General features: G+C 37.2%; 2 protein-coding genes across 2 annotated transcripts in view; both read right to left on the reverse strand.

Moving 5' to 3' along the window:
- The window catches only part of LOC107687425 (rho guanine nucleotide exchange factor 19-like), a 26,084-nt gene extending 13,821 nt beyond the window's left edge, over positions 1–12,263 (reverse strand). Inside the window, exons 1-2 of the mRNA XM_016484768.1 lie at positions 11,755–12,263; positions 583–1,237 (exon numbers count right to left, since the gene is read on the reverse strand). Coding sequence (XP_016340254.1) covers positions 583–1,216 — 634 coding nt within the window. The 5' untranslated portion in view covers positions 1,217–1,237; positions 11,755–12,263. The remainder of the gene's footprint in view (positions 1–582; positions 1,238–11,754) is intronic.
- A 1,951-nt stretch (positions 12,264–14,214) lies between these two features.
- LOC107687426 (anoctamin-7-like) overlaps positions 14,215–20,081 on the reverse strand; it is a 14,147-nt gene continuing 8,280 nt past the window's right edge. Inside the window, exons 15-23 of the mRNA XM_016484770.1 lie at positions 19,909–19,958; positions 19,756–19,810; positions 19,509–19,606; positions 18,607–18,743; positions 17,944–18,149; positions 17,542–17,684; positions 17,146–17,236; positions 16,530–16,661; positions 14,215–14,895 (exon numbers count right to left, since the gene is read on the reverse strand). Of these exons, the coding sequence (XP_016340256.1) occupies positions 14,872–14,895; positions 16,530–16,661; positions 17,146–17,236; positions 17,542–17,684; positions 17,944–18,149; positions 18,607–18,743; positions 19,509–19,606; positions 19,756–19,810; positions 19,909–19,958 (936 nt within the window). The 3' untranslated portion in view covers positions 14,215–14,871. The remainder of the gene's footprint in view (positions 14,896–16,529; positions 16,662–17,145; positions 17,237–17,541; positions 17,685–17,943; positions 18,150–18,606; positions 18,744–19,508; positions 19,607–19,755; positions 19,811–19,908; positions 19,959–20,081) is intronic.

The following is a 20,081-nucleotide window of genomic DNA, read 5'->3' on the forward strand; positions in this document are numbered from 1 at the left end:
TTCATTAGTTAACATAAACTGCCAATGAAAAATTCTTCTAAACATTCATTAATCTTAGGTAATTACAATATTTAATAACACGTTGTTAAAATCGAAAGTTGCAATTGTGTTATTTAATGAGCTAACATGAACTAAGACTTGTATTTTTTAAACAAAGATTAATAACTTCTGTAGCAAATGTAGCTATTGCTCATTGTGAATGTTAATGCATTAACTAAGGTTAACTAATGAGGTCTTATTGTAAAGTGATACCTATTGGTCTTTATAGTTCTTTTGCACTTTAATCTGTGTAAAACTTTTAACTTTATACATTTTTCTGTATTGCTTTATTGCATTTAAATGTTCAGTTATTTTTGTTATAAGAAAAAAGTTATTAAACCTGTTATACTGTATTATGACAGCACTTTTTTTAAACTAAATTTCAATATCGGGATAATACCGTATACCGTGATAAAAGCATTAGCAATTAATCGCAACATGAGAATTTGATACCGGTATATCCCTAATTGTGACAAACTATTTGTTGTTTAAAGCAGGAATGTAGGAACAATGTGTCAAGGCTTAATTGAAAGAGGCACTTACTTATGGACTTCTCCTTTATGGATCCCAAAGAGGTGCGTCTTTGAAGGCGAAATGGGTCCAGACTCTGGAAATCTAAGGGGGAAGGGGGGGAGCTTAGCTGCTGAGGCTCCAAAGAGTTCCTGTTCTCAGGTTCATATGTAGGGGATAGAGGCAGAAACAAGTCTCGAGAACTGAGACCCTTAACTCCTGGTTCAGGTTTTTCATAAACTGTTTCAGGTAAAACAGTAATGGGTGTCCACATCTGATCCTGAACCCCTTCCACATTATTGGTATCCTGGGTCAAATAATTGTCCAGTGTTGTGTCTGTACTCCCATTCTCGACAAAATCAGATGGACCATTTCCATTGCATCTGACAGGCTTGGAGCAAAGAGAGGAACTACAATTTTCCAGTGTGTGTGATTGGAAACCATTAACGCTTGGCTGTTGAAGGTCAATGAAGGCCAACGTCTCTTGCTGACACACAGCAATGTGTTGATGCTGTCGCAGGAGAGGCCTGCCTTCCCTAGAGTCGCTCAGAGCCTGGGTCTCAACTGAGCCTGGGAACCACATGTCAGAGCTCTCGCCTCTGCAATGGAACACTTGGAGGTGAGGCTGGAAATCAAGGACAGGAGAGAATCCATAGCCGGGGAGCATGGCTCAAGAGGCACATGGGTACTGCACAGAAATTAGGAAAGAAAAACAGACAGAAAAAAATTTAAGATATTATAACTTGCATAACTATCACCCACATAACTATTGTCTTGACAGACGCTGCATCTCCAAATTTGAGCACAGTGGAGTAGATCCCTCTGGCCAATGTTTTTGTTGTGCCAGCACAGATTTATGCACAGTAAAGCTTGGCTCCTCTCTGCAGTTCTTAGTGGATTTGGTGTTCCACTGGGTAAAGTTAAGTCTCTCTGAACAGGCTCTGCTCTTCCCCCTGTGGCAGACTTGGCTCAGTCGCTGCTGCTGCATCTTCCTGTTCTAATTAAAGAGCGCAGCATGCCGCCCTAATCCTCTATACTTGTCTACATCATTTACAGCTGGATTCCTTACTCAAAACTGCTTCTGTAATGCAGCTTCTGCATGAAGGTATCAAGGCAGTCATACGAGGACACTCCATTCTCTCCAACTATGATAATGGGCAAGTGTCTAGACTTGCTAGCAGCTTATACCTGAGATGGAATGCTTCACGAAAAGGACCCTGACTGAGAAGGTCATCTTGGAAGAGTTTTTTCATACATATTTCCAAACAGCTCTCTATTTACCCAAACAAATCTAGGTCATGGGAGAAGCAACGCTTATTAGTATTCAGTGTCTTGCCCTGAGGGACAGGCAAGCCTGAGATAGCTTGAGCTATGACATTTCCTGGGCTATTAAAGCAATGAAGGCTCAGCAAACTGTCAGTGCTGATGACCCACATCTGCCTTATTCACTGACCCATGAAATAAAGAAAGATGTTTTCTAAACTTGGAGGTGAAATGCACCAGAGGATGCTAGTTGGGCTGCCCCTAGGTGCCTTAAACTCTACCTTACATGCAATTTAGGTGTCTGTATGTTATCAACCAACAAATATAATGTAAAACTAAATAAATCATTGTTTAATGTGATAGTTTTGAAACTAACTATTGCTAATCTTTAAACCCTCAAACAACATCTGTACATGTATTTCTTTTTTTTTGAGAGGACACAAAAGAACCTGAGTCTCCCCCATCTCAGTTTCTCTTTTAAAGCTGAATGTACACTCAGCTAAATCCAACTGCATGATTCAACATGATCCACAAGCAAAAACACAATCTGACCCTCTACTGATAAAAACTATACCCACATCTGTACAACAAACACACTGCACAAATGGTTACCTGTTCCCTACTCTAAACAAAGGTCCCTTTATTTCGCCAGAGAATGCTGTTAGGTGCAAAGGAGATGTGAGATTTAAGGAATGAATCTGGATTCTTTACATGCACACAGAAATAAAAGTCAATTGGTCAGTTGTTATTCTTCATTTAATGTCTTTGTAATCTATAATCATAATATAATTACTTTATTTCTTCCTCTGAAATTACTTTTCTTTTCTGCTCATGTAATGACTGTGTGGGCTATTAGATAATGTAAGCCAAAAGCCAAAGAGATATTAAGGCAATGCTTTAACAAACTCACATTTGCCATATGGTCTTTCTTGCTAAATATCCTATGTCACTTAGAAGTATGTCAAATCATGCATGCAAAACTTGGGAACTGTGGAAAAATATAAATGTAAAACTCTTTACACAAATTAAATGTACTGTACAAATAGTAGGAGTAATTTTGTGAATGCTGTGCATAGCTATTACTATAACATAAATTCAATAATACACTGCATTACAGCCCATTACAATACAGCTATTCCATACATTCAGTTTGATGTCTTACCCATTTTACAATATTTAGTAAAATCCACCATGTAATTTTCCATGTTCAACATATTATTTCCTTATGTTTTGGTCTTTGTTGTATACATTCTCCCTGTAATTTTGGAGGGTTCCTGTAAGTCAGGGCGTCAACAAAGTAAATGAATAGAAAACTACCATCTTCATTGTAGCTACAGTATATGATTAAAGAAAACAATGCTGCAAAAGCCAATAGAGGCTGTTAGGAACCACATGAATCCACAAATATAACTAAAACATTCAGCAACGTCAACAATAACAATGAGGGCAAATTTTGTATTTGAAATTAAGCAAAATAACTTTTTTTCATAACGTATAGCTGTCACTAAATCACATTAAGTCCTAGTGTAAAATAAATTTTTATAAATGCCAGGTTCTGTCATGAAACTCTAGATGGCGCAGGCAGATGGGTCGTTAATGCAAACTGATGATATTCACAGCCTTAAACTACTTGGCACAAGCTGATTGGTTCATGTTGCATACACAGCCAATAAGCTTGCTGCTTTACAATTAAATGGCTGGTTCGCATCCACTAGTGGAAACCCTCCACCTTCCCCAGCTCCACCTGTATAGATGTGTTACGGGTTATTTTATATGCTATTTGTGTGGCAGCAGTATGTCTTAAATACTCACAGCACCGTATCGTGTGTTGGCAGCAGCAAGTTCCTATACTTGCTTTGCAGCAGCAGCAATAATCTACAACAACAGCAACGACCAACAGCAGAAGCAATTCAGCAGCGTAGCAGATCTATTCCACCAAGACTAATTCCGCAAATACACTAACATTGTCATATCCATTACCATGCTAAAATCTTCAGAGATGTCATGATAGAAATAACTATACACAATTTATAAAGTCACAGTGAAAGCACCAAAAAGACCACAAATAGCCTTTCCCCTCTTAATTTCTATAACTTTTTGCTTGTTTGAGCACAGGGTCTAACAGTGTGGTGTCATGGGCTTATGTTTGTATGTTACATTGCTCTGAAGCAGGCTGACACCGCTGGTCTAATTGGCCTGTGACAGAGAGCTCAGATTCAGGGTGCATCATGGCATCTGCCTCACTCTCACTCTCACACTTCAGCTCATTTTCAGCTGCTGCAACTTGATGGCAATATGCAGGGGGTAACAAAACAAAAGACAGACATAATTAGTCAAATATTAAAGGGATAGTTCACTGAAAAATTAATATTCTGGCTTTATATACTCATCATTACTTCAAAACATTCAGGTTTTGATCATTTTGATCAACAGTTTGGTCGTTCCAAACCTGAATGTTTTGATGATGGATTGTAGTTTGGAAAAGTATGGAAAAGAACTACTGTGTAGCAGTTATTCAAAAAGTCTCCATGGGGGAAAAAAAAACAGAATACAGATTTAGTACAATATAAGTAAATGATGACAGAATTATACCTTTAATAGTTTCCTGGCATGACGTGGCCTTAAAATATACAGCACTTTTATTGTAAAAGGTTAATACATAACTTTTAAAGCTATACAGACTGTGAACCTAATTTTAAGCAACTGTTTCTGCCCTAAGACTGTCTAATTTGACTGTTCACTTCTCTTTAAATAACATTATGGATTACTTTATAATGGACACCTAATTTGTAAAAGTATTTTTCTAGAACATTTTTTTTAGAGATTATCATATCATTGCAGATTATATATAGGAGCATTTAAATTCTGATGGGGTGAGTGAGGACATCTGGAGGTGAAGAACACTTCTTTGTTTATGTTTGGTGTGGGGTCTGATCCTTCAAAGTGCCTGAGGCCTTCCTCCACCTACTCCATCAAGACAGACACCGAAATCCCTTTTCACATTCACAAAGCATTGACGTTGCCCTCAACCCTCTCAACTCCAAACACAACAGAGAGAGAAGCCCATAGGTGTAACAATACCTGGTTTAAGGTATTATTATAACAAGCTGAGCTTCTTTAGACCACCTTGAACCCCACGGTCTCATCTTAAAGAAAAATGTTACCACATCTTTAGGACATCTGTGCACTCACCTTCTTTCAGCATTAACACCTCCCATACTAGACACACCCAGTCAAATACAGGAGTGTTAGGCACACAAGCACAAGCGCTGAGTGTGGAAACAATTACATTGATTTTACGTTTTTTTACATTTAACATTGCTCTGATTGAATAATCCATCTGTAGGATATTTAAGAAGGTACCGCACTGCTTCACGTTAAAGTCCCACCTAGGTTTGGTTAGGCACTTGCTTAGTCTCTCACTTAAATTTAAGAGCTTTCAAATCTCTTTGAAGGTTTAATTGTAGACACTTGTGTTTTTTATTGCAAGCATTGCTTGTTAATGTTCATTTAATAGAAAACAAGTTGCAATAGGGACTTTACATTAATTTATTGATCTACAAATCAACAAATAACCCAAAAAGCATCAACAAGGAAAAAAGAAAAAAAAAGTCTTTCTAAGAGAGAAAATCAAAGCAAATTTCATAAATAAAAGTGCTTAAAATCAAGTAAAATCAAACTGCCCCAAATTAATGCATGTTCTCTGTGTTATTGTGAGCGATTCCTTAGTGCATGTTATTACAAAGACAAAATAATTTGTCTTCTTAATCTTTAAATCAATAAATAATAATTTGCTCTTCTTCTGAAATTATTTTGCTTGTCCGTCCACGTTACTCACTGGATGTGAATAGCAAAATAAGTATTTAGGCATTATTTTAGCTAACTCACATTAGGTCTGTCTCGATTCTGCTGCGTAACGCTTACTTTTGGAGATCCAATCAATTCCCAATAGATTAAATCAAGTCCTGCCCCTACAGTTTACACTTGGAAATACATCAGATTATGAAAGTAAAATGGGTTGCAAACATCTCTTTGTCAGGTCACGGTATCATGATTTACAAGTAAAATTGACATGACACTCACTAGCCCTGTTGATGTTGGTAAGATTTATACAGCTCAATCAGTTCTTTAACATACCGTTAAATTTGTCACATTGAAAAGATGGCCTATTTTCACCGCTCCATTTACGTCACACTCATTCACACTCAACTTCCTGTTTTCTTTCACTCACTGCTCAGGAGGTGAACTGAGCCAGGCAAATGCTCCCCCTCCCTCTGCTTTATTATGGACAGGTAAAGACTAGTCACTCAGAACAGCTTGTTTTGAAATGTGATCGCTATACTGCATACACCTTGAGACTGACCATGCAGCAGACCAAAGTTAGTGTTTGTGACATTTTAACATGCAGATATAACCATTTTAATGCTCAAGTGGTGCAGTATAAATAGTCTAAAGTTTATTTTTTATTTATTAAAGGGGTCATATGATGCTTTTTTAAAGATCATTATTTGGTGTATTTGGTGTAACAGAATATGTAGATATGTGGGGGCGTGTTAGAATGAGCCGTTTTAGGGGGGTGTGGCAGAGTCTTAACTTTGATAAAGAATATCTCTTTGGTTTTGAGTTTAGTCTTTGCAACTTCAGGGATCTTATCTATGCACAATCAGCTTGTAACACTCCAAAGAGAAAGGAAAACTTGAAATCGCATCATATGACCCCTTTAAAATGCACAAAAAAAAAAATTACTAAGAATAAATTATAGTTAATGCATGAATATTTTGCAAAATAAAGAAGGTAAAATAATGGTTCATTAAATTAACTTAAAACAAAAACAGTGAGTGCTATACTAAATTTTATTTCAATATGTTTTAAACTTTTAAAAAAAATCATGGGAAATCGCCACATAATACCTGCATTGATGGTATTTCTTAAGATTTTCTCTGAGAGACTGTATTCAGGTCAATCCATGTAATAACACTCACACAAATTGTTTTATTCACATTAGGGCCAAGCCAGCCGAGCGCCTGAAAAGCCTGAAGGCTGTGTAGCTAAACAGGTGTGTGCAGAGCAGAGCCAGAAAAAAAAAGACTTTTACACATACCTGTAGGGCTTGGCTTTTTCAGGATCGCTTTTCATAGACAAACACAAATATGTGCACCACGCAAAAACCAAAACTCATCCACTCCTGCTCTGACACACATTTGTGCAAGCGTACACAAAAATATGTCAAGATATCCACACCTCCTGTCATTAAGAGCTAACTTAGCTTTTTATAGGCAAATGTTCCTATGTTTTTAAACCATAAAAAGTTCCTTCAAATGACAAATAAAAAGTGATAGAGCCTTCCAACAATCATAACCTGTTTCTTTTATAGTATAGTCTTGAAATTCAATGGCCATTTGTAAAAGCAAAATGAGGACACAATATAAATGGTTAACCATTAAGCCTTTTGTTAGCCAAAGAAAAGCAAGTTCATTATCATGGTCGACCCCCAATCCCAACAAAGATCTCTGACACTTTCCACATTCCCCAAATAACTGCGCTTCTGTCATTCCACTTAAATTGCCCAGTAAGCTGTACCCGAGTACAAACAAGAGTCTTGTCTGTCTGAGCTCACGCAACAAGAACAGGCCTCATTTGTGTGTCTGCATCCTATCTGTGCTGACTATTGTGGAAGGCACTAATAGCGTGCAGTCACACAAACAAGGTCTGTTCTTATTGCTCCCCAAACCTCTTCCGTCACCATCTGTTCATTCCGCAGGTGAGCTCTGCTGTTTTTTTAGCCCTTACAAGCCCTTTAAGGCCAGGCAGACTAACAGAGTTGAGTGAAGGGGCTTTAGATACCCATTCCACCCTGAGTGGCCCTGTTGACCTGAATGCGGCAAGCTAAATGAAGGTAAGTGAGGAGAGAACGTTTTTGCACACGAAGAGCTAGAACGGAGTATTACTGGGTGTGGCATGGCGTCCTTTTCCCCAGACTGCATCTCTGGTACATGTAGGTGCAGATACAGAATCAGCCTGTTGCCTCCAACTGACAGGTGATGGGGCAGGTGCTCCTTACACAGGACAGACCATGGGAGGGACGGGGAGGAGTTAGAATTTGCTGTATGGGATAAAATGAACTAAAAATCGGTCTCAGAAATTGCATGCATTACACTAAAGTCAAACGATACAAATAACTATTTCTGACATGACAGTGACAAAAAGTACCGTGGTTGCACCATGGTGACTGAATACCATGGAAACCATGGAACTGATTTATTACCATATTTATATATCATGGCATGTGGGTCAATGGCGTAAAAGATCGATAAAGTAAAAATGTCTAAAAATGTCATGTGGTGTAACCATAAAAAAGTACATTTATGACAAAGTAAAAAGCATATTTTGGTTACACCTTGAACACAAATGAGTATATCTTAATCATTCTTTTAAATATATATATTTTATATATTAAATATATATTTATTTATATATTTTATATATATTTAAAAAAAAGACATATACTGTACAGGTGCATCTCAATAAATTAGAATGTCGTGGAAAAGTTAATTTATAATCATTTTAATGTGTAATCTACCTAATAAGATTTCCTTTTATTTTCCATTTGCCTTTTTTTCTTCAATATGAAACCCAGACACTTATATCACCCTGATATTAATTTACTTTATGTCCTAAAAATATCTAGATGAATTTTAATTCAGAAATTACAAACATGCTCATCATAGAAGATGTGTACTCATTGCAATTTTAATGAATTTTTTTAATCGATTAATTGATCTGACACAAAAAATGACGTCTTAACATTGGCCTTAAAGAGTAAAAAACAGTGTATTTTCCTTGTACACATGCTAGATCAGTTGTATTGTTACCAAACATGCCGTGCCATCTATTGCTCCCTCCAGTCTGTTCTTATCTCTACCAGCATATACAGTATGAGCAATCCAGACCTGCTGAGAACTATGAGAATGCAATGAGTCATACAAACACACACATAGACTGGCACGGCCAGGAGGAGCGGCAAGCCACAGGTTACGATAGACATTCCAAGGGTCTGGCCGCCTGCACTATCTCTCTGATGTTCATATCTGCCAACATTTTAACTAAAGCACAGCGTCATCAAACCACACCCTGTGGGATCCATCCATGCTCAAACACACATCCTACAAATTCAATGTGTTCATGGGTCTTTAGTCATAGATGTCAATGGAGATGAAGGAATAGTTTCACAAGAGAATTCAAAAAGGTCACCAGGTCCATGTAGTCTGCATGTATAAAAATCACCTGATCTCACTACATTCAAAAAGAACCCATTTTTTGAGGGATATAATGACTCTAATACTAAAAGGATATCTCTTACACGTCCAATGGTGTTATGCAGCAAATGCAGACAATGATTTCTGAGGCTATACAGGATGAGAATGAATAAGGCAGGGAGATTTTATTGTGACATGATACTTTTTTGTTTACCCCACATCCTCATGTGGGCATTCACTCATGACTCACGTTAAATGGATCACAGTTTCCAGGAAAATTACCTAAACTTGGATGTTATAAAGCCAGTTTAAGCTGCGAGGTTTCTGCTTTTTAATAATTTTCTCTGGGCAGCTGGGATAATTGCTATTACCGCACAGCAGTGTAGAGGAGAACATAAAGCCTTCCATCAGACAGGTGCTAGGTCATAAAGAGGATGTCACACCCTCCCGCTCAGAAAGAAAAGAAAACACTCTCCAAACACATGCTCCACACATGGTATGGAACAATCAGTCTATATGACCTTATAAGAAAACAGACAAGTAAGTCACATACACATTAATAGACACACAAAATGACGACGCTACAACACTCTATTAATCATGACTTCGATGGAAGATCATATTGTCCAGATTTATGACAGCTGAGTAAATAATCAAGCAAGTAGACAGATCTCCTGTTTAAAAACATGTAGATGTACTATTGATTTTACTGGATGAACTGCCATGTTATTTTCATAACTTCCCATCACTGTTAACTAATATATATATATATATATATATATATATATATAATTAAAATACATTTAATTACTAAATTACTAAACCTAGCTTAGCATATAAATAATAATAAAATAACACTAGATATTTTTAATTCCATAAATAAATAAATAGTATATTATTTTCTTTCAGGAATTAAAAAAAATATATATATATACTAAAAGTAATATTAAACCCTATCAATATGAAAGCAAACATTTCTTATCAATCTCTCCTAAGAGCAAATTATCTGGACTTTGCTATCCACAATTATTTTATAGTTTTACTCTTTTACTGCATATCAACAATGATCTCATTTGTGTCATTTTTTTATTCTCCAAATAAATCGATCTGGGACAAAGTTAAAATGTAAATGACACATATCCGGGAACTTACTTAGGTTTTATGAGTTCTAAAAGAGCAACATCAATGCACGTCTTCATTCCTATGTCAAACAAACAATTCATTGTGTATATTTGAGCATTTTATAATCACAACTGTTTATATATATATATATATATATGTGTGTGTGTGTGTGTGTGTGTGTGTGTGTGAAAAAATCGGTTTATATCAGCAAAAAAACAACTGCCAAAAAAGGAGATATGCATGAGGATAACTGACCAGCACAAAGCCCAGCAAAAAAACTGACATTTCTATATTGTTACACACAGTAAAGAACTCTGACAATGAGTTCATGGTCGTGCTGCCTTCTATCCATGTGCAGTTCTTTTACAGCGTGTTCCAGACATGCAGTCACCTGCCCCTCACATCAACAGAAGCTCACGTATGCACACACTTACCATATCTGCTCCCTGCAGCAGTAGAATATTCAGGGCTCATATCCAACGCAATCTATCACACTATTATGCATGCAACATTAAGTAGCTTGCAAGCGATCGGTAGCACAGGCATATTTGCATCTGATTTGATATAAGTTAGCAGGGCTGGAGGACAGTGTTTCTGCTTGCTATACCAGGATTTTATAAACTGGACCATATCCCAGGCGTATCATGAGATTTGTCTATGCAGGTGGTGAGTGGCAAATCAAAACATTATACTCCATGCATGAGCATCTGTTCAAGCAAGAAAAAATTGTTTGGCATTACAACCCAGCAGGACAGATATAAATGATATAATAGAAGTTTAGTGACCTTAAACATTCACCGTGTCACCCAGTAAACAGGAATAATTCTGTTGGCAGCAATATTACAATGTCAAGAAGTACCAATAGACGAAATAAAGATTCAGCTGAAGTTAACAATCAGGAAGAATAGAAAATCTGAGACCACTAGTGACAATGTTTTAATAAAAAAATAATAATAAAATAAATTTAAAGTTTACTTTTGTTATATAGTAATAATACAAACATATGTATAAAATACAAATATAATACATTTAATTTAATTGTATTTCATTTATTATGAATATTTGCCTATGAACAACAATGTGAGTGAATTTGAATTGAAAAACTGATATGAATGTCATACTTTCTTAGTATGCCAGCAGCACACAAGCTGCATGAAGTCCACAGTTTTGTGTTAAACCTGATGTTCATGTTCTCAATCATGATTTAAGATGATCAAACAGAATCTTGAGCTTCAGTGGAAGCAAGAACATCTGACTGTCTGTACAAAGTAGTTCACATGATCAATGCTTCATTTACTTGATTAGTGACCTAGAAATTGTGCATCTGAAATATGTTTTCTTCATTGCATTGTTTCTGTTTTCAAAATCCGAAGGCTTTTCATTTATTTCCTAGATTAAATTAGATTCTGAATCCCAGATTTCCAGTGTGGTCTCAGACTGTTGGTCCACTAAAGCTAGTTTAACACAAAATATAGTCTTTCCACAGAACAATGTGGTGACATCCTCTAAAATGCAGCAACAGATCTCCACAGATTTAGATTTACTGTACAAAAAAAAAAACTACCTCATTTGTATCGGTGGAGTGTGGGCTGGATAGGGTCCAACTCCAGTGTGCGAATCCAAGTCATCCAGGATTGTGGCTGAGGTGTTATAGTGTCCATGACTGCCTTGTGTTCCTCTCGGTTGCTTTGTTTCCGCTCAGCTGCACTCAAACTCACGACGTTGCCTCTTGAGCGAAGATGATCCAAGTGTTCTCTTCAATCCCCTTCACACACAAAAATAGTTGACAGTAGACAAATAAAACCCTAATAACTGTTCTAGCTACTCAAAAATACAGATTTCTCCTCCATATCATTCCTTTTCCCTCATATTTCCCGCTCTTTCCAGCAAAAAATGAAGACAGACATTTGTCGTTCTCTTTCGCGCTGTCTCTGGCTCCCTCTTGCACTTATTTATGGTTTTATTTCAAACACCTGCCAGCAGAAGAAAAGGAGAGAGGCACACGCTGTCGTCTGGTTCATAGGAGAGTCCTTCCTGCCAAGGAGGGAGAAATGAGTGTGTGTGTGGGTGTGGGTTTGGATTCCTGTGTGTCAACAGCAGTACTTTGCAAGTGGATAGCAGGCAGTTGGCTAGGAGGGTTTGATGGGGGCGTGAGCTAGAGGGTGGGAAGAAGACTATGCGAATATCCCTTCATGCATGCGAGTGTGTGCATGTGTGTATAATTAGGTAAGTATCAGTTTGAAGACAGCAAGTAGCTGAGAGGGCATGCCGAAACTCACTCAGATATGCTCTTTAAATCTTCTTTAACTCCTCTCCCTTTTACACGCCTCATTTATTCGCTTAAGAAGAACTGAAAGAGTTGTTTATCAAGCAAGCTTGTGTGAAAGTCTAGAAGATCAGAAAAATATATAATTGAACTCTTTGGTAAATAAAACCTATTCATGTTAATCTCCAGCCAATTATTGAACTGTAGTAATTATTGATGCGTTTGCACTAAGAAATTAGTTTATTCAGGAGCGAAAGCACATTAAAGAGTGTCAGTTTTGTGCAACAGGCTGTTCTGGGTCACTCCTGCAGGTGATGAAGAACATGGAGTCCGTTATTAATAAGGGCTGCTGTCCACGTTGCATACTTTAGTACCTTGACATGTACCAATCAACCCTTCCTGCAGGTTGAATGGCGTAGGAACGCACAGCAATCATAACAATCAAAAAATGAAGAAGAGGAGGAGAGAGAGAGAGAGAGAGAGAGAGAGAGAGAGAGAGAGTCAAAGAGCCTGAGGTGATGGAGATTCTTTTTCGTTTTTTAAGTGGGTGGGGTTAGAGACAAATCATTATCAAAACACCTGTCTGCTTCTGACTTTAATAAATCAGAGTTGCTTGATCCATTCCACTAAAAAAAATAGTGGAATTAGGGTGCATGTTTGGTTGGTAAAGGGTTTCAAAGGGGCAAGTTGCTCACACAAAGCTTGATGGTTTGATCAAATTAAATGGAATGTGAGAACCAGAGATCTTCTGCAGAAAGTAGAGCTGAAAAGTAGGGCAGAAGTTGCCTACATGGAGTGTTAACCAAAGATTAAGGATCTGAAGCGTTTGCCAGCTGGCATTGGCTCTCAGCTTTGGAACACAGAACTTCAATGGCTTAGCATTACTGATGTCTTATTCACCTTTCTAACTTGTTCAAGCATATCATTTTCATTCTCGTTCAAGCTAACCATTTTTGCACAATTAGGCATTGTTCAGCCAAATTCAGATTGAACCACTGATGGCAGATGGAATATTTTGACGATGTCTTTCATACTTTTCTGGGCCTTGACAGTGTTATTTACTGTCAAGGGGACAGTCACAAGCCTCCCGGTTTTCATCCAAAATATCTTAAATTGTGTTCCGAAGACGAACAAAGCTTTTACGGGTTTGGAACGACATGGGGGTAAGTGATTAATGACAAAATTTTCATTTTGGGGTGGAGTAACCCTTTAAGTAGGGCTGCACAATTAATTAAAAGAAAAATCAAAGGCTGTGATTTAATTAAATGTGTGCGTTTCAGCGTGAAGCACAGCAATGAGCAGCTTGGTTCGCAGAAAATGCAGATCTACACAAACTGTTTTTTGCAACACTGTTTGGCTTGCTTATGGCGTGCATTTAGAAACGCAACATGTGCCAACCATCTTTCCAAATTTGTAAAAAATAAATGCTCATAAGGCTGTTTTTTAAAGTCTTGATCATATTGATAATTACTATTTTTTGCCAAATTGTGCAGCCCTACAAACAAGCACAGCAAACCTTGAATTTTTTTTAAACACATTTTGCCCAAATAATGCATCCCTATTCATAAGATTTGGAATTTAATGCACAGGTCTCATGGACCACTTATGATCCTGTTTTACAGTGCGTATTTGAAGCTTGACAGCCCCGATCATAATCCACTTTCATTATATGGAAGAGAGCAGTGTGAACATTAATCAACGCGTCTCTTGTGTTTCACAGAACAAAGAAAGTCATATTTATTTGCAATGACATGAGTTTTTCCACTTTTGGCTGAACTATCCTTTTAAACCCTGTCCTCCAGCATGTAAACACTTCAATGGCTTTTCAACGGTTATTGAAACTAGCTTTATTTTAAAACATAATTCCTTAAACAGCCCAGAGATAGACATGACAAATGCAAATATATTAAGGTATTATTCAGAGAAGCATTTCACACTAACACAATGTAGAATACGCTTCTTGATGTCTTTCACAATTTTCATTTTGTCAGTAGTACAAATATATACTTTAGTATTCATGTAGAAAAGCAAACCTCCCTGCCGTCCCACTAAATCCGAATAGGAATATATCATTTACCGGAAGGGCAGAGAGAGTGAGATGTGTAGGTGATCACATGTCTTAGTATAGCTGGAGCCAGAGGAAGTCATATGTAAACAGCCGTTTGTTAAAGTAATGTGGTAGTGTACAATTTTGGCATAGACCTCTACATTTTGAAATGCATGCTCACAAACACACACACATCCACTCAATCAACCACCACAAAACCAAGCCAAGTTTCAGTCCAAGTGCTTTGTTTCAGTCCAAGTGCTTTTTTTTCTCAAAACAAGTCCCTCTTGGATCACTTTTGAGGGTGTAAAGCATTTTCTTAGTGACTATGCCCCCTTCTGGAGAAGCCCTTGCCCTGCAGGTCAGTCTCATGTAGCAAGGCGCTTCGCTTGCTTCAAGGACCAGCATACAAGGAGAAAAGCAGAGAAATAAGAAGAAAAAAGAAAGAAGTACATTGTTTAGAGGCATCCTCAATTAGTCACAACATTTGATTAAAGGGATAGTTCACCCAAAAATGAAAATTTTGACATAATTTACCCTTAAGTTGTTCCAAACCTGTATGTTTATTTCTTCTGCTGAACACAGGAGAAAATATTTTGAAGAATGTTGGTAACCAAACGGTTGATGGCAGCCATTCAATTCCATGGTATTTTTTTTTCTCCATTCTATGAAAGTTATTGGCTACTGGCAACTGTTTGGTTACCAGCATTCTTCAGAATATCTTCTTTTGTCCTCAACAGAACAAAGAAACTCATATAGGTTTAGAACAATTTGAGTAAATGATGACAAGCATGTTTAATTATATTTTTTATATATATTTTTTTTAAATGTATTTAGATCTGTACAATCTGTTTAAAAGGTAAAGTCTGTCTTTTATATACATATTGAAAAACTTTCTCCTATTTTAGTTTAATATCCAGAGACAACTATAAACTACAAGTCTTAATAAATTTTATTTTGGGTAAAAGACAACAAACACAAGGGCCTGGTCAGACCACAAAGACGTACACACCACACTACCAAAGACACAAAGTTTCTAAATGATTATAAAGTAAGTAAAATACATTTTAAAAGACAGTTTAATTAAAAACAATATGGCCCTAGAACAGGGCCATAACCACCACAAACACTGAAATCCTGGCAATATTCAGAATGGTGGCTGATCAATATGAGTTTTTCAATGGCAGACTCTTAAACTTTTACATTTGGTTCCCCATAATCTTGAACATTTGGTTACGTCATTGCTCAGAATCCAGTGCACATAGCCAAATATACACTCTGACCTCAACCAGAAGCAGAGCATCATCCGAACATATTTTCCAGAAAAGTGGGTTGAAAAATGTTTTGATCTTTCCCCCCCCCCTCTACTCTACAGAATATGTGGACTACATAAACCAGGGCAGTACAAAAATACGGTAATACGAAGGTCTTTGCTCCACTTTGACTAGAGTGCTAAAACTATGACACACATTTCTTTTTTTTTTATTATATTTTTGTGACAATAGACAGGAATAGAAATAAAAAGAAATTGCAAATTAAAGGAAAATAGCATGAAACTGATCATGACATTTATTTATTTAAATGAAGTGAACTTTGCCCTAAATACCACTACACACTACTGTTCAAAAGTATGGGGTCGTTAAAATATTTTAATGTTTTTGAAAGAAGTCTCTTATGCTCATCAAGGCTGCATTTATTTGATCAAAAATACAGTAAAACTGTAGCTTAGTTCACCAAATCACCAAAGTTCTCTCTATTTTTTTGTAGATCATTAAACCGTATTGCTTCCTCCAGAAGTCTGTTTGAAATTAGTGAGGTACCTTTGTGCACAAACGCTGCCTGCAGAGTCATTGCCTGCTAAGGCAGTGAGGGATCAGGTCAGCAGCAGCTGCTTAAGCTTTCGGACACAGCCTGTCTCTGAGCTCTCTGGTGTGAGTGGTAATGAGAACAAGCATGGCTCACAGTGAGTGGGCACTGGAGGGTGTGGACGTCACTATGTGCACTAACATCAAGTAAAGCTACTCACCAGCAGGGCCTCCTGTTTATCAGCCAGTGCCTGCTTAGCCAGGTAACGCTCCCGCTTGATCTTCAGCTCCAAGGACTCAGGGATGTCTGGAACCATCCAGTCGATGACACGCAGGACAAAGAACACCACATGCTGAGGATGAGTACACACACTTTATTACTAAGATGACCACAAAATAGAAATAATTATTAGATAGTAATAAAGAGACCATAAACAATCAGGTCATTATACAGACAAAGTAAATTGCCATCAGCAACCCATTTTACTATCGCAATTCGAGGTCGCTCACATTTTTAGTTGACAAAGACAGACTTTTTAAATCTCTTTATTTAATTATTAATAAAAAAAAGTTATATATTTATATCAGTTCTTTATATAGGCCTGTATATCAAGAAAGATTTTGGTGATATTATTTATATAGATTTATATAGTATATTTATATTATTTGTATGGTTTAAAGCACTTTTCTCCACTTGTCCATGTATTCAATTTTATTTTATTTGTTTGTTCATTTACTAATGTATTTTTTATTTACTATTTTTAAAAAAAGTTTACTTTTTTTTATTATATATAATATGACAGTGATGTGATTTGCAGGAGGAAGATCAATGATCACCTCAAAGGCAATGATAAAGCCCAGTCTTGCAGCCAGAAGCTCCCAATACACCAGTGTGTATTTTCCATTTTCATCCCGAAACGCTTTATATCTGACAACAAGAAAAGTCATGACAAAAAATGACCACAAGAGAAGAAAATCGAACAGTGCTGACAGCTACAATTTTACTGTTCACTGCCTTGATTAACACTTTTCCCCTCTACTGCAAAACAGTACAACAGCCAAGACACTCCTGAGAAACATCAGAACATGGCTAACGTAAAAAAACAAAAAAATAATAATGATTTAAAAACATCCTGAAATAAGGCAATATATTTTTGCAAGTTTACAATGCATAACTGATATATAGTCTGATTTCAGATTTCTTGCACTACAGAACAGCATCAGCACTGTTACCTGCATACGGTATGACTGGAGTAGTTGTAACTGGGTGGAGAGTAAGCCAGCGTGAAGTTGACATAACCATGCAGGTCATTGTTAAACTTGTACTGGTACAACAGGCGAGGCAAAAAATCTGAGGTAAATGCAATGAGGAAAGCCTGTAGAGAAACAAGCAACTGTGAATCCTTACAAGATGTTGAAAAGGTAATGTTAGATAATGTAATGTAACAAGTGGAGTCATTTATGTATTTACCAAAAAGTACCACACTTAAGGTGCAGTCACATTAACCATTACTCTATGACATTTTGCAGGCAAAGCCATTTCAATATGAATATGACCTTTCAATATGACCTTTTTTGCCAACAAAATTTTGGCAATAGATTTTGCTAATTGGATACTTTTTTGTAGGCACTCACATTGACTATGACAGACACGTGGGACAGCGCCTCTAGTATGATGAACCACACACCGATGTGCTGGGCTCGCTCTGCCACGGGTCTCCGGTATTCACACACAAACTTACAAGCGTCCAGCCTTACTTCCACCCAGTTATTCAACAGGGCGAAGAGAGGAGCCAGAGGGAAGGCTGCCACAAAAATGGTGATGAAGCCAAACTGCAGGACTGGCAACAATGAAGATCAAATACTGTAAGTTCATTACAAGCATAGCAAGAGCATCTATACAGAAACATCACATCCATATAATGTTTATAATAAGTTGCATGATTACTGTAGGTAAAAATATGTTTCGCTACACTGGCAGAAATGACTGACAGAAATTCACTATTATAAATACTACTGTTGGAAAGTTGGGGGTCGGTAAGTTCACTTATGCTCAAAAATAACTAACCCGAAACTTTTGAATGGTAGTGTACTTACTCTTATATAATGATTGGCTGTTAGAAATGTTTTTTATTTGTCATGTCTTGTCTTGTCTAGAACACCAAGTGAGCCAGGACTGCCACTGGTGCCCCCCTCAAGAAATGAGGTCCATGATGTTTCAGCGTCAGTAGCTACACATTTTTTTGACAGAAACTTGGTGCAAAAATCTAATTAAAAAGTGAAATATTATCATCTTACCAATCTCCAGATACTCGTCAAAAAGCCCCTCACATGGAATCAACTCATAGTCCTGCTCCCAGCGCTTAGGCTCCTCTGCCTTCTGGGCCTTTTTCACAGATGATAAGGCCCGTTTCTGTCTCCAAGACTTTATTTTACTGAAAAGCAGTGAGAGAGAAAGAGAGAATGAGACCACCAAAGCAATAGACACAGTGTTCTGTTGCTGATGATGATGATGATGATGATGATGGCTCTTCTGAGGCTATTTCTAGGTCTAAAATAGAACTGTGCTCGTTTGGAAAGATCCGGTGATGCATTATTGATAAGGGAGTGCTAAAAGCTTTTCCTGTGTGGCATTTATTCTGCTAAACCGCAAAAACTGTCACCTTAAAGAAGATACATGCTGCAGTACTGGCAGTGATACAGTCATCTGTCTGCTCATTGCACCCTACAGTGATATATGCAGATGAATCAATAATCAAATCAATCAGTATTCATAAAGCTATTCTTGCTCATGTTTACACACATTTTTATTCTCGCACTGCTGCATGAAAGCACACAGCCTGTCTATGATAGTTGTTTTATTTCTAAATTGATATTTTTATCCCCTACCCATAAATCTAACCCTCACAGGAATGTTTTTGCATTTTAAGATGTTCATTAATCATTCAATATGTTTTCCACAATGTAGGCTAAGCCTGACCCACACATACACCTCCACAGAAGACTGCTGTGCCCACCCAGCACCCGGCTTGCTTTTCTCAGAGGACCAAATAAAATCATTTTGATTCTGCAGTATTGAGACTTAAGTCTTTTAGTTCAAATACTACGTGGTTTGCTCTACAATATAATAAGCTTTTAAGTACAGCTGCAAAAAATATGACTAGTTTGATGAAGAGTCGGGCTCTGAGGGAGACACCTACGGGATGACAAACTCCTGAACGTTGTTGATAAGTTGTTTTCCCACCATGATGATGCAGAGCTGCTCAGCCAGTTCTATCAGACAACCTCCTGGTCCGCACTACAAATACAGTGCAACCTATTGTGGATGTTTTGTCTTTATTACAAAGCTGTCAGGAATGCATGACTTTAATTTCTAATCTTTTTACAAAATATTGTTGGCTAATGACCACTAAACTGTAATCATAAAACTAAAGGCAAAGCACTCACATCCTCATTCCGCATCCCAAACAGTGTGCCATAATGACCAGGATAGCCCACAAATCTGCAATAAAAGAGCAATGAACGTGCACTGAAAGCTTTGATCTGGAAAATGATTGCACAAAAGACTACTTTGTTCTGCTAGGCTAATTTAAAGGTTACCTGCCCTTGAAGAAGGCTACATAGAAGGGCGACGAGTAAAAGTTGACAAACTACACATTTATTAATATTTTAGAAATAAATCTCTTGTTTTCATTTATTCAGTCAGTACACATATAGTGTAAGAAAAAATGGCAAAGCTGAATTTTCAGCAGCCATTACTTCAGTCTTCAGGG

The sequence above is a fragment of the Sinocyclocheilus anshuiensis genome, unplaced genomic scaffold (assembly GCF_001515605.1).
Source record: "Sinocyclocheilus anshuiensis isolate Anshui unplaced genomic scaffold, SAMN03320099.WGS_v1.1 scaffold1114, whole genome shotgun sequence".
NCBI classification, from domain to species: Eukaryota; Metazoa; Chordata; class Actinopteri; order Cypriniformes; family Cyprinidae; genus Sinocyclocheilus; species Sinocyclocheilus anshuiensis.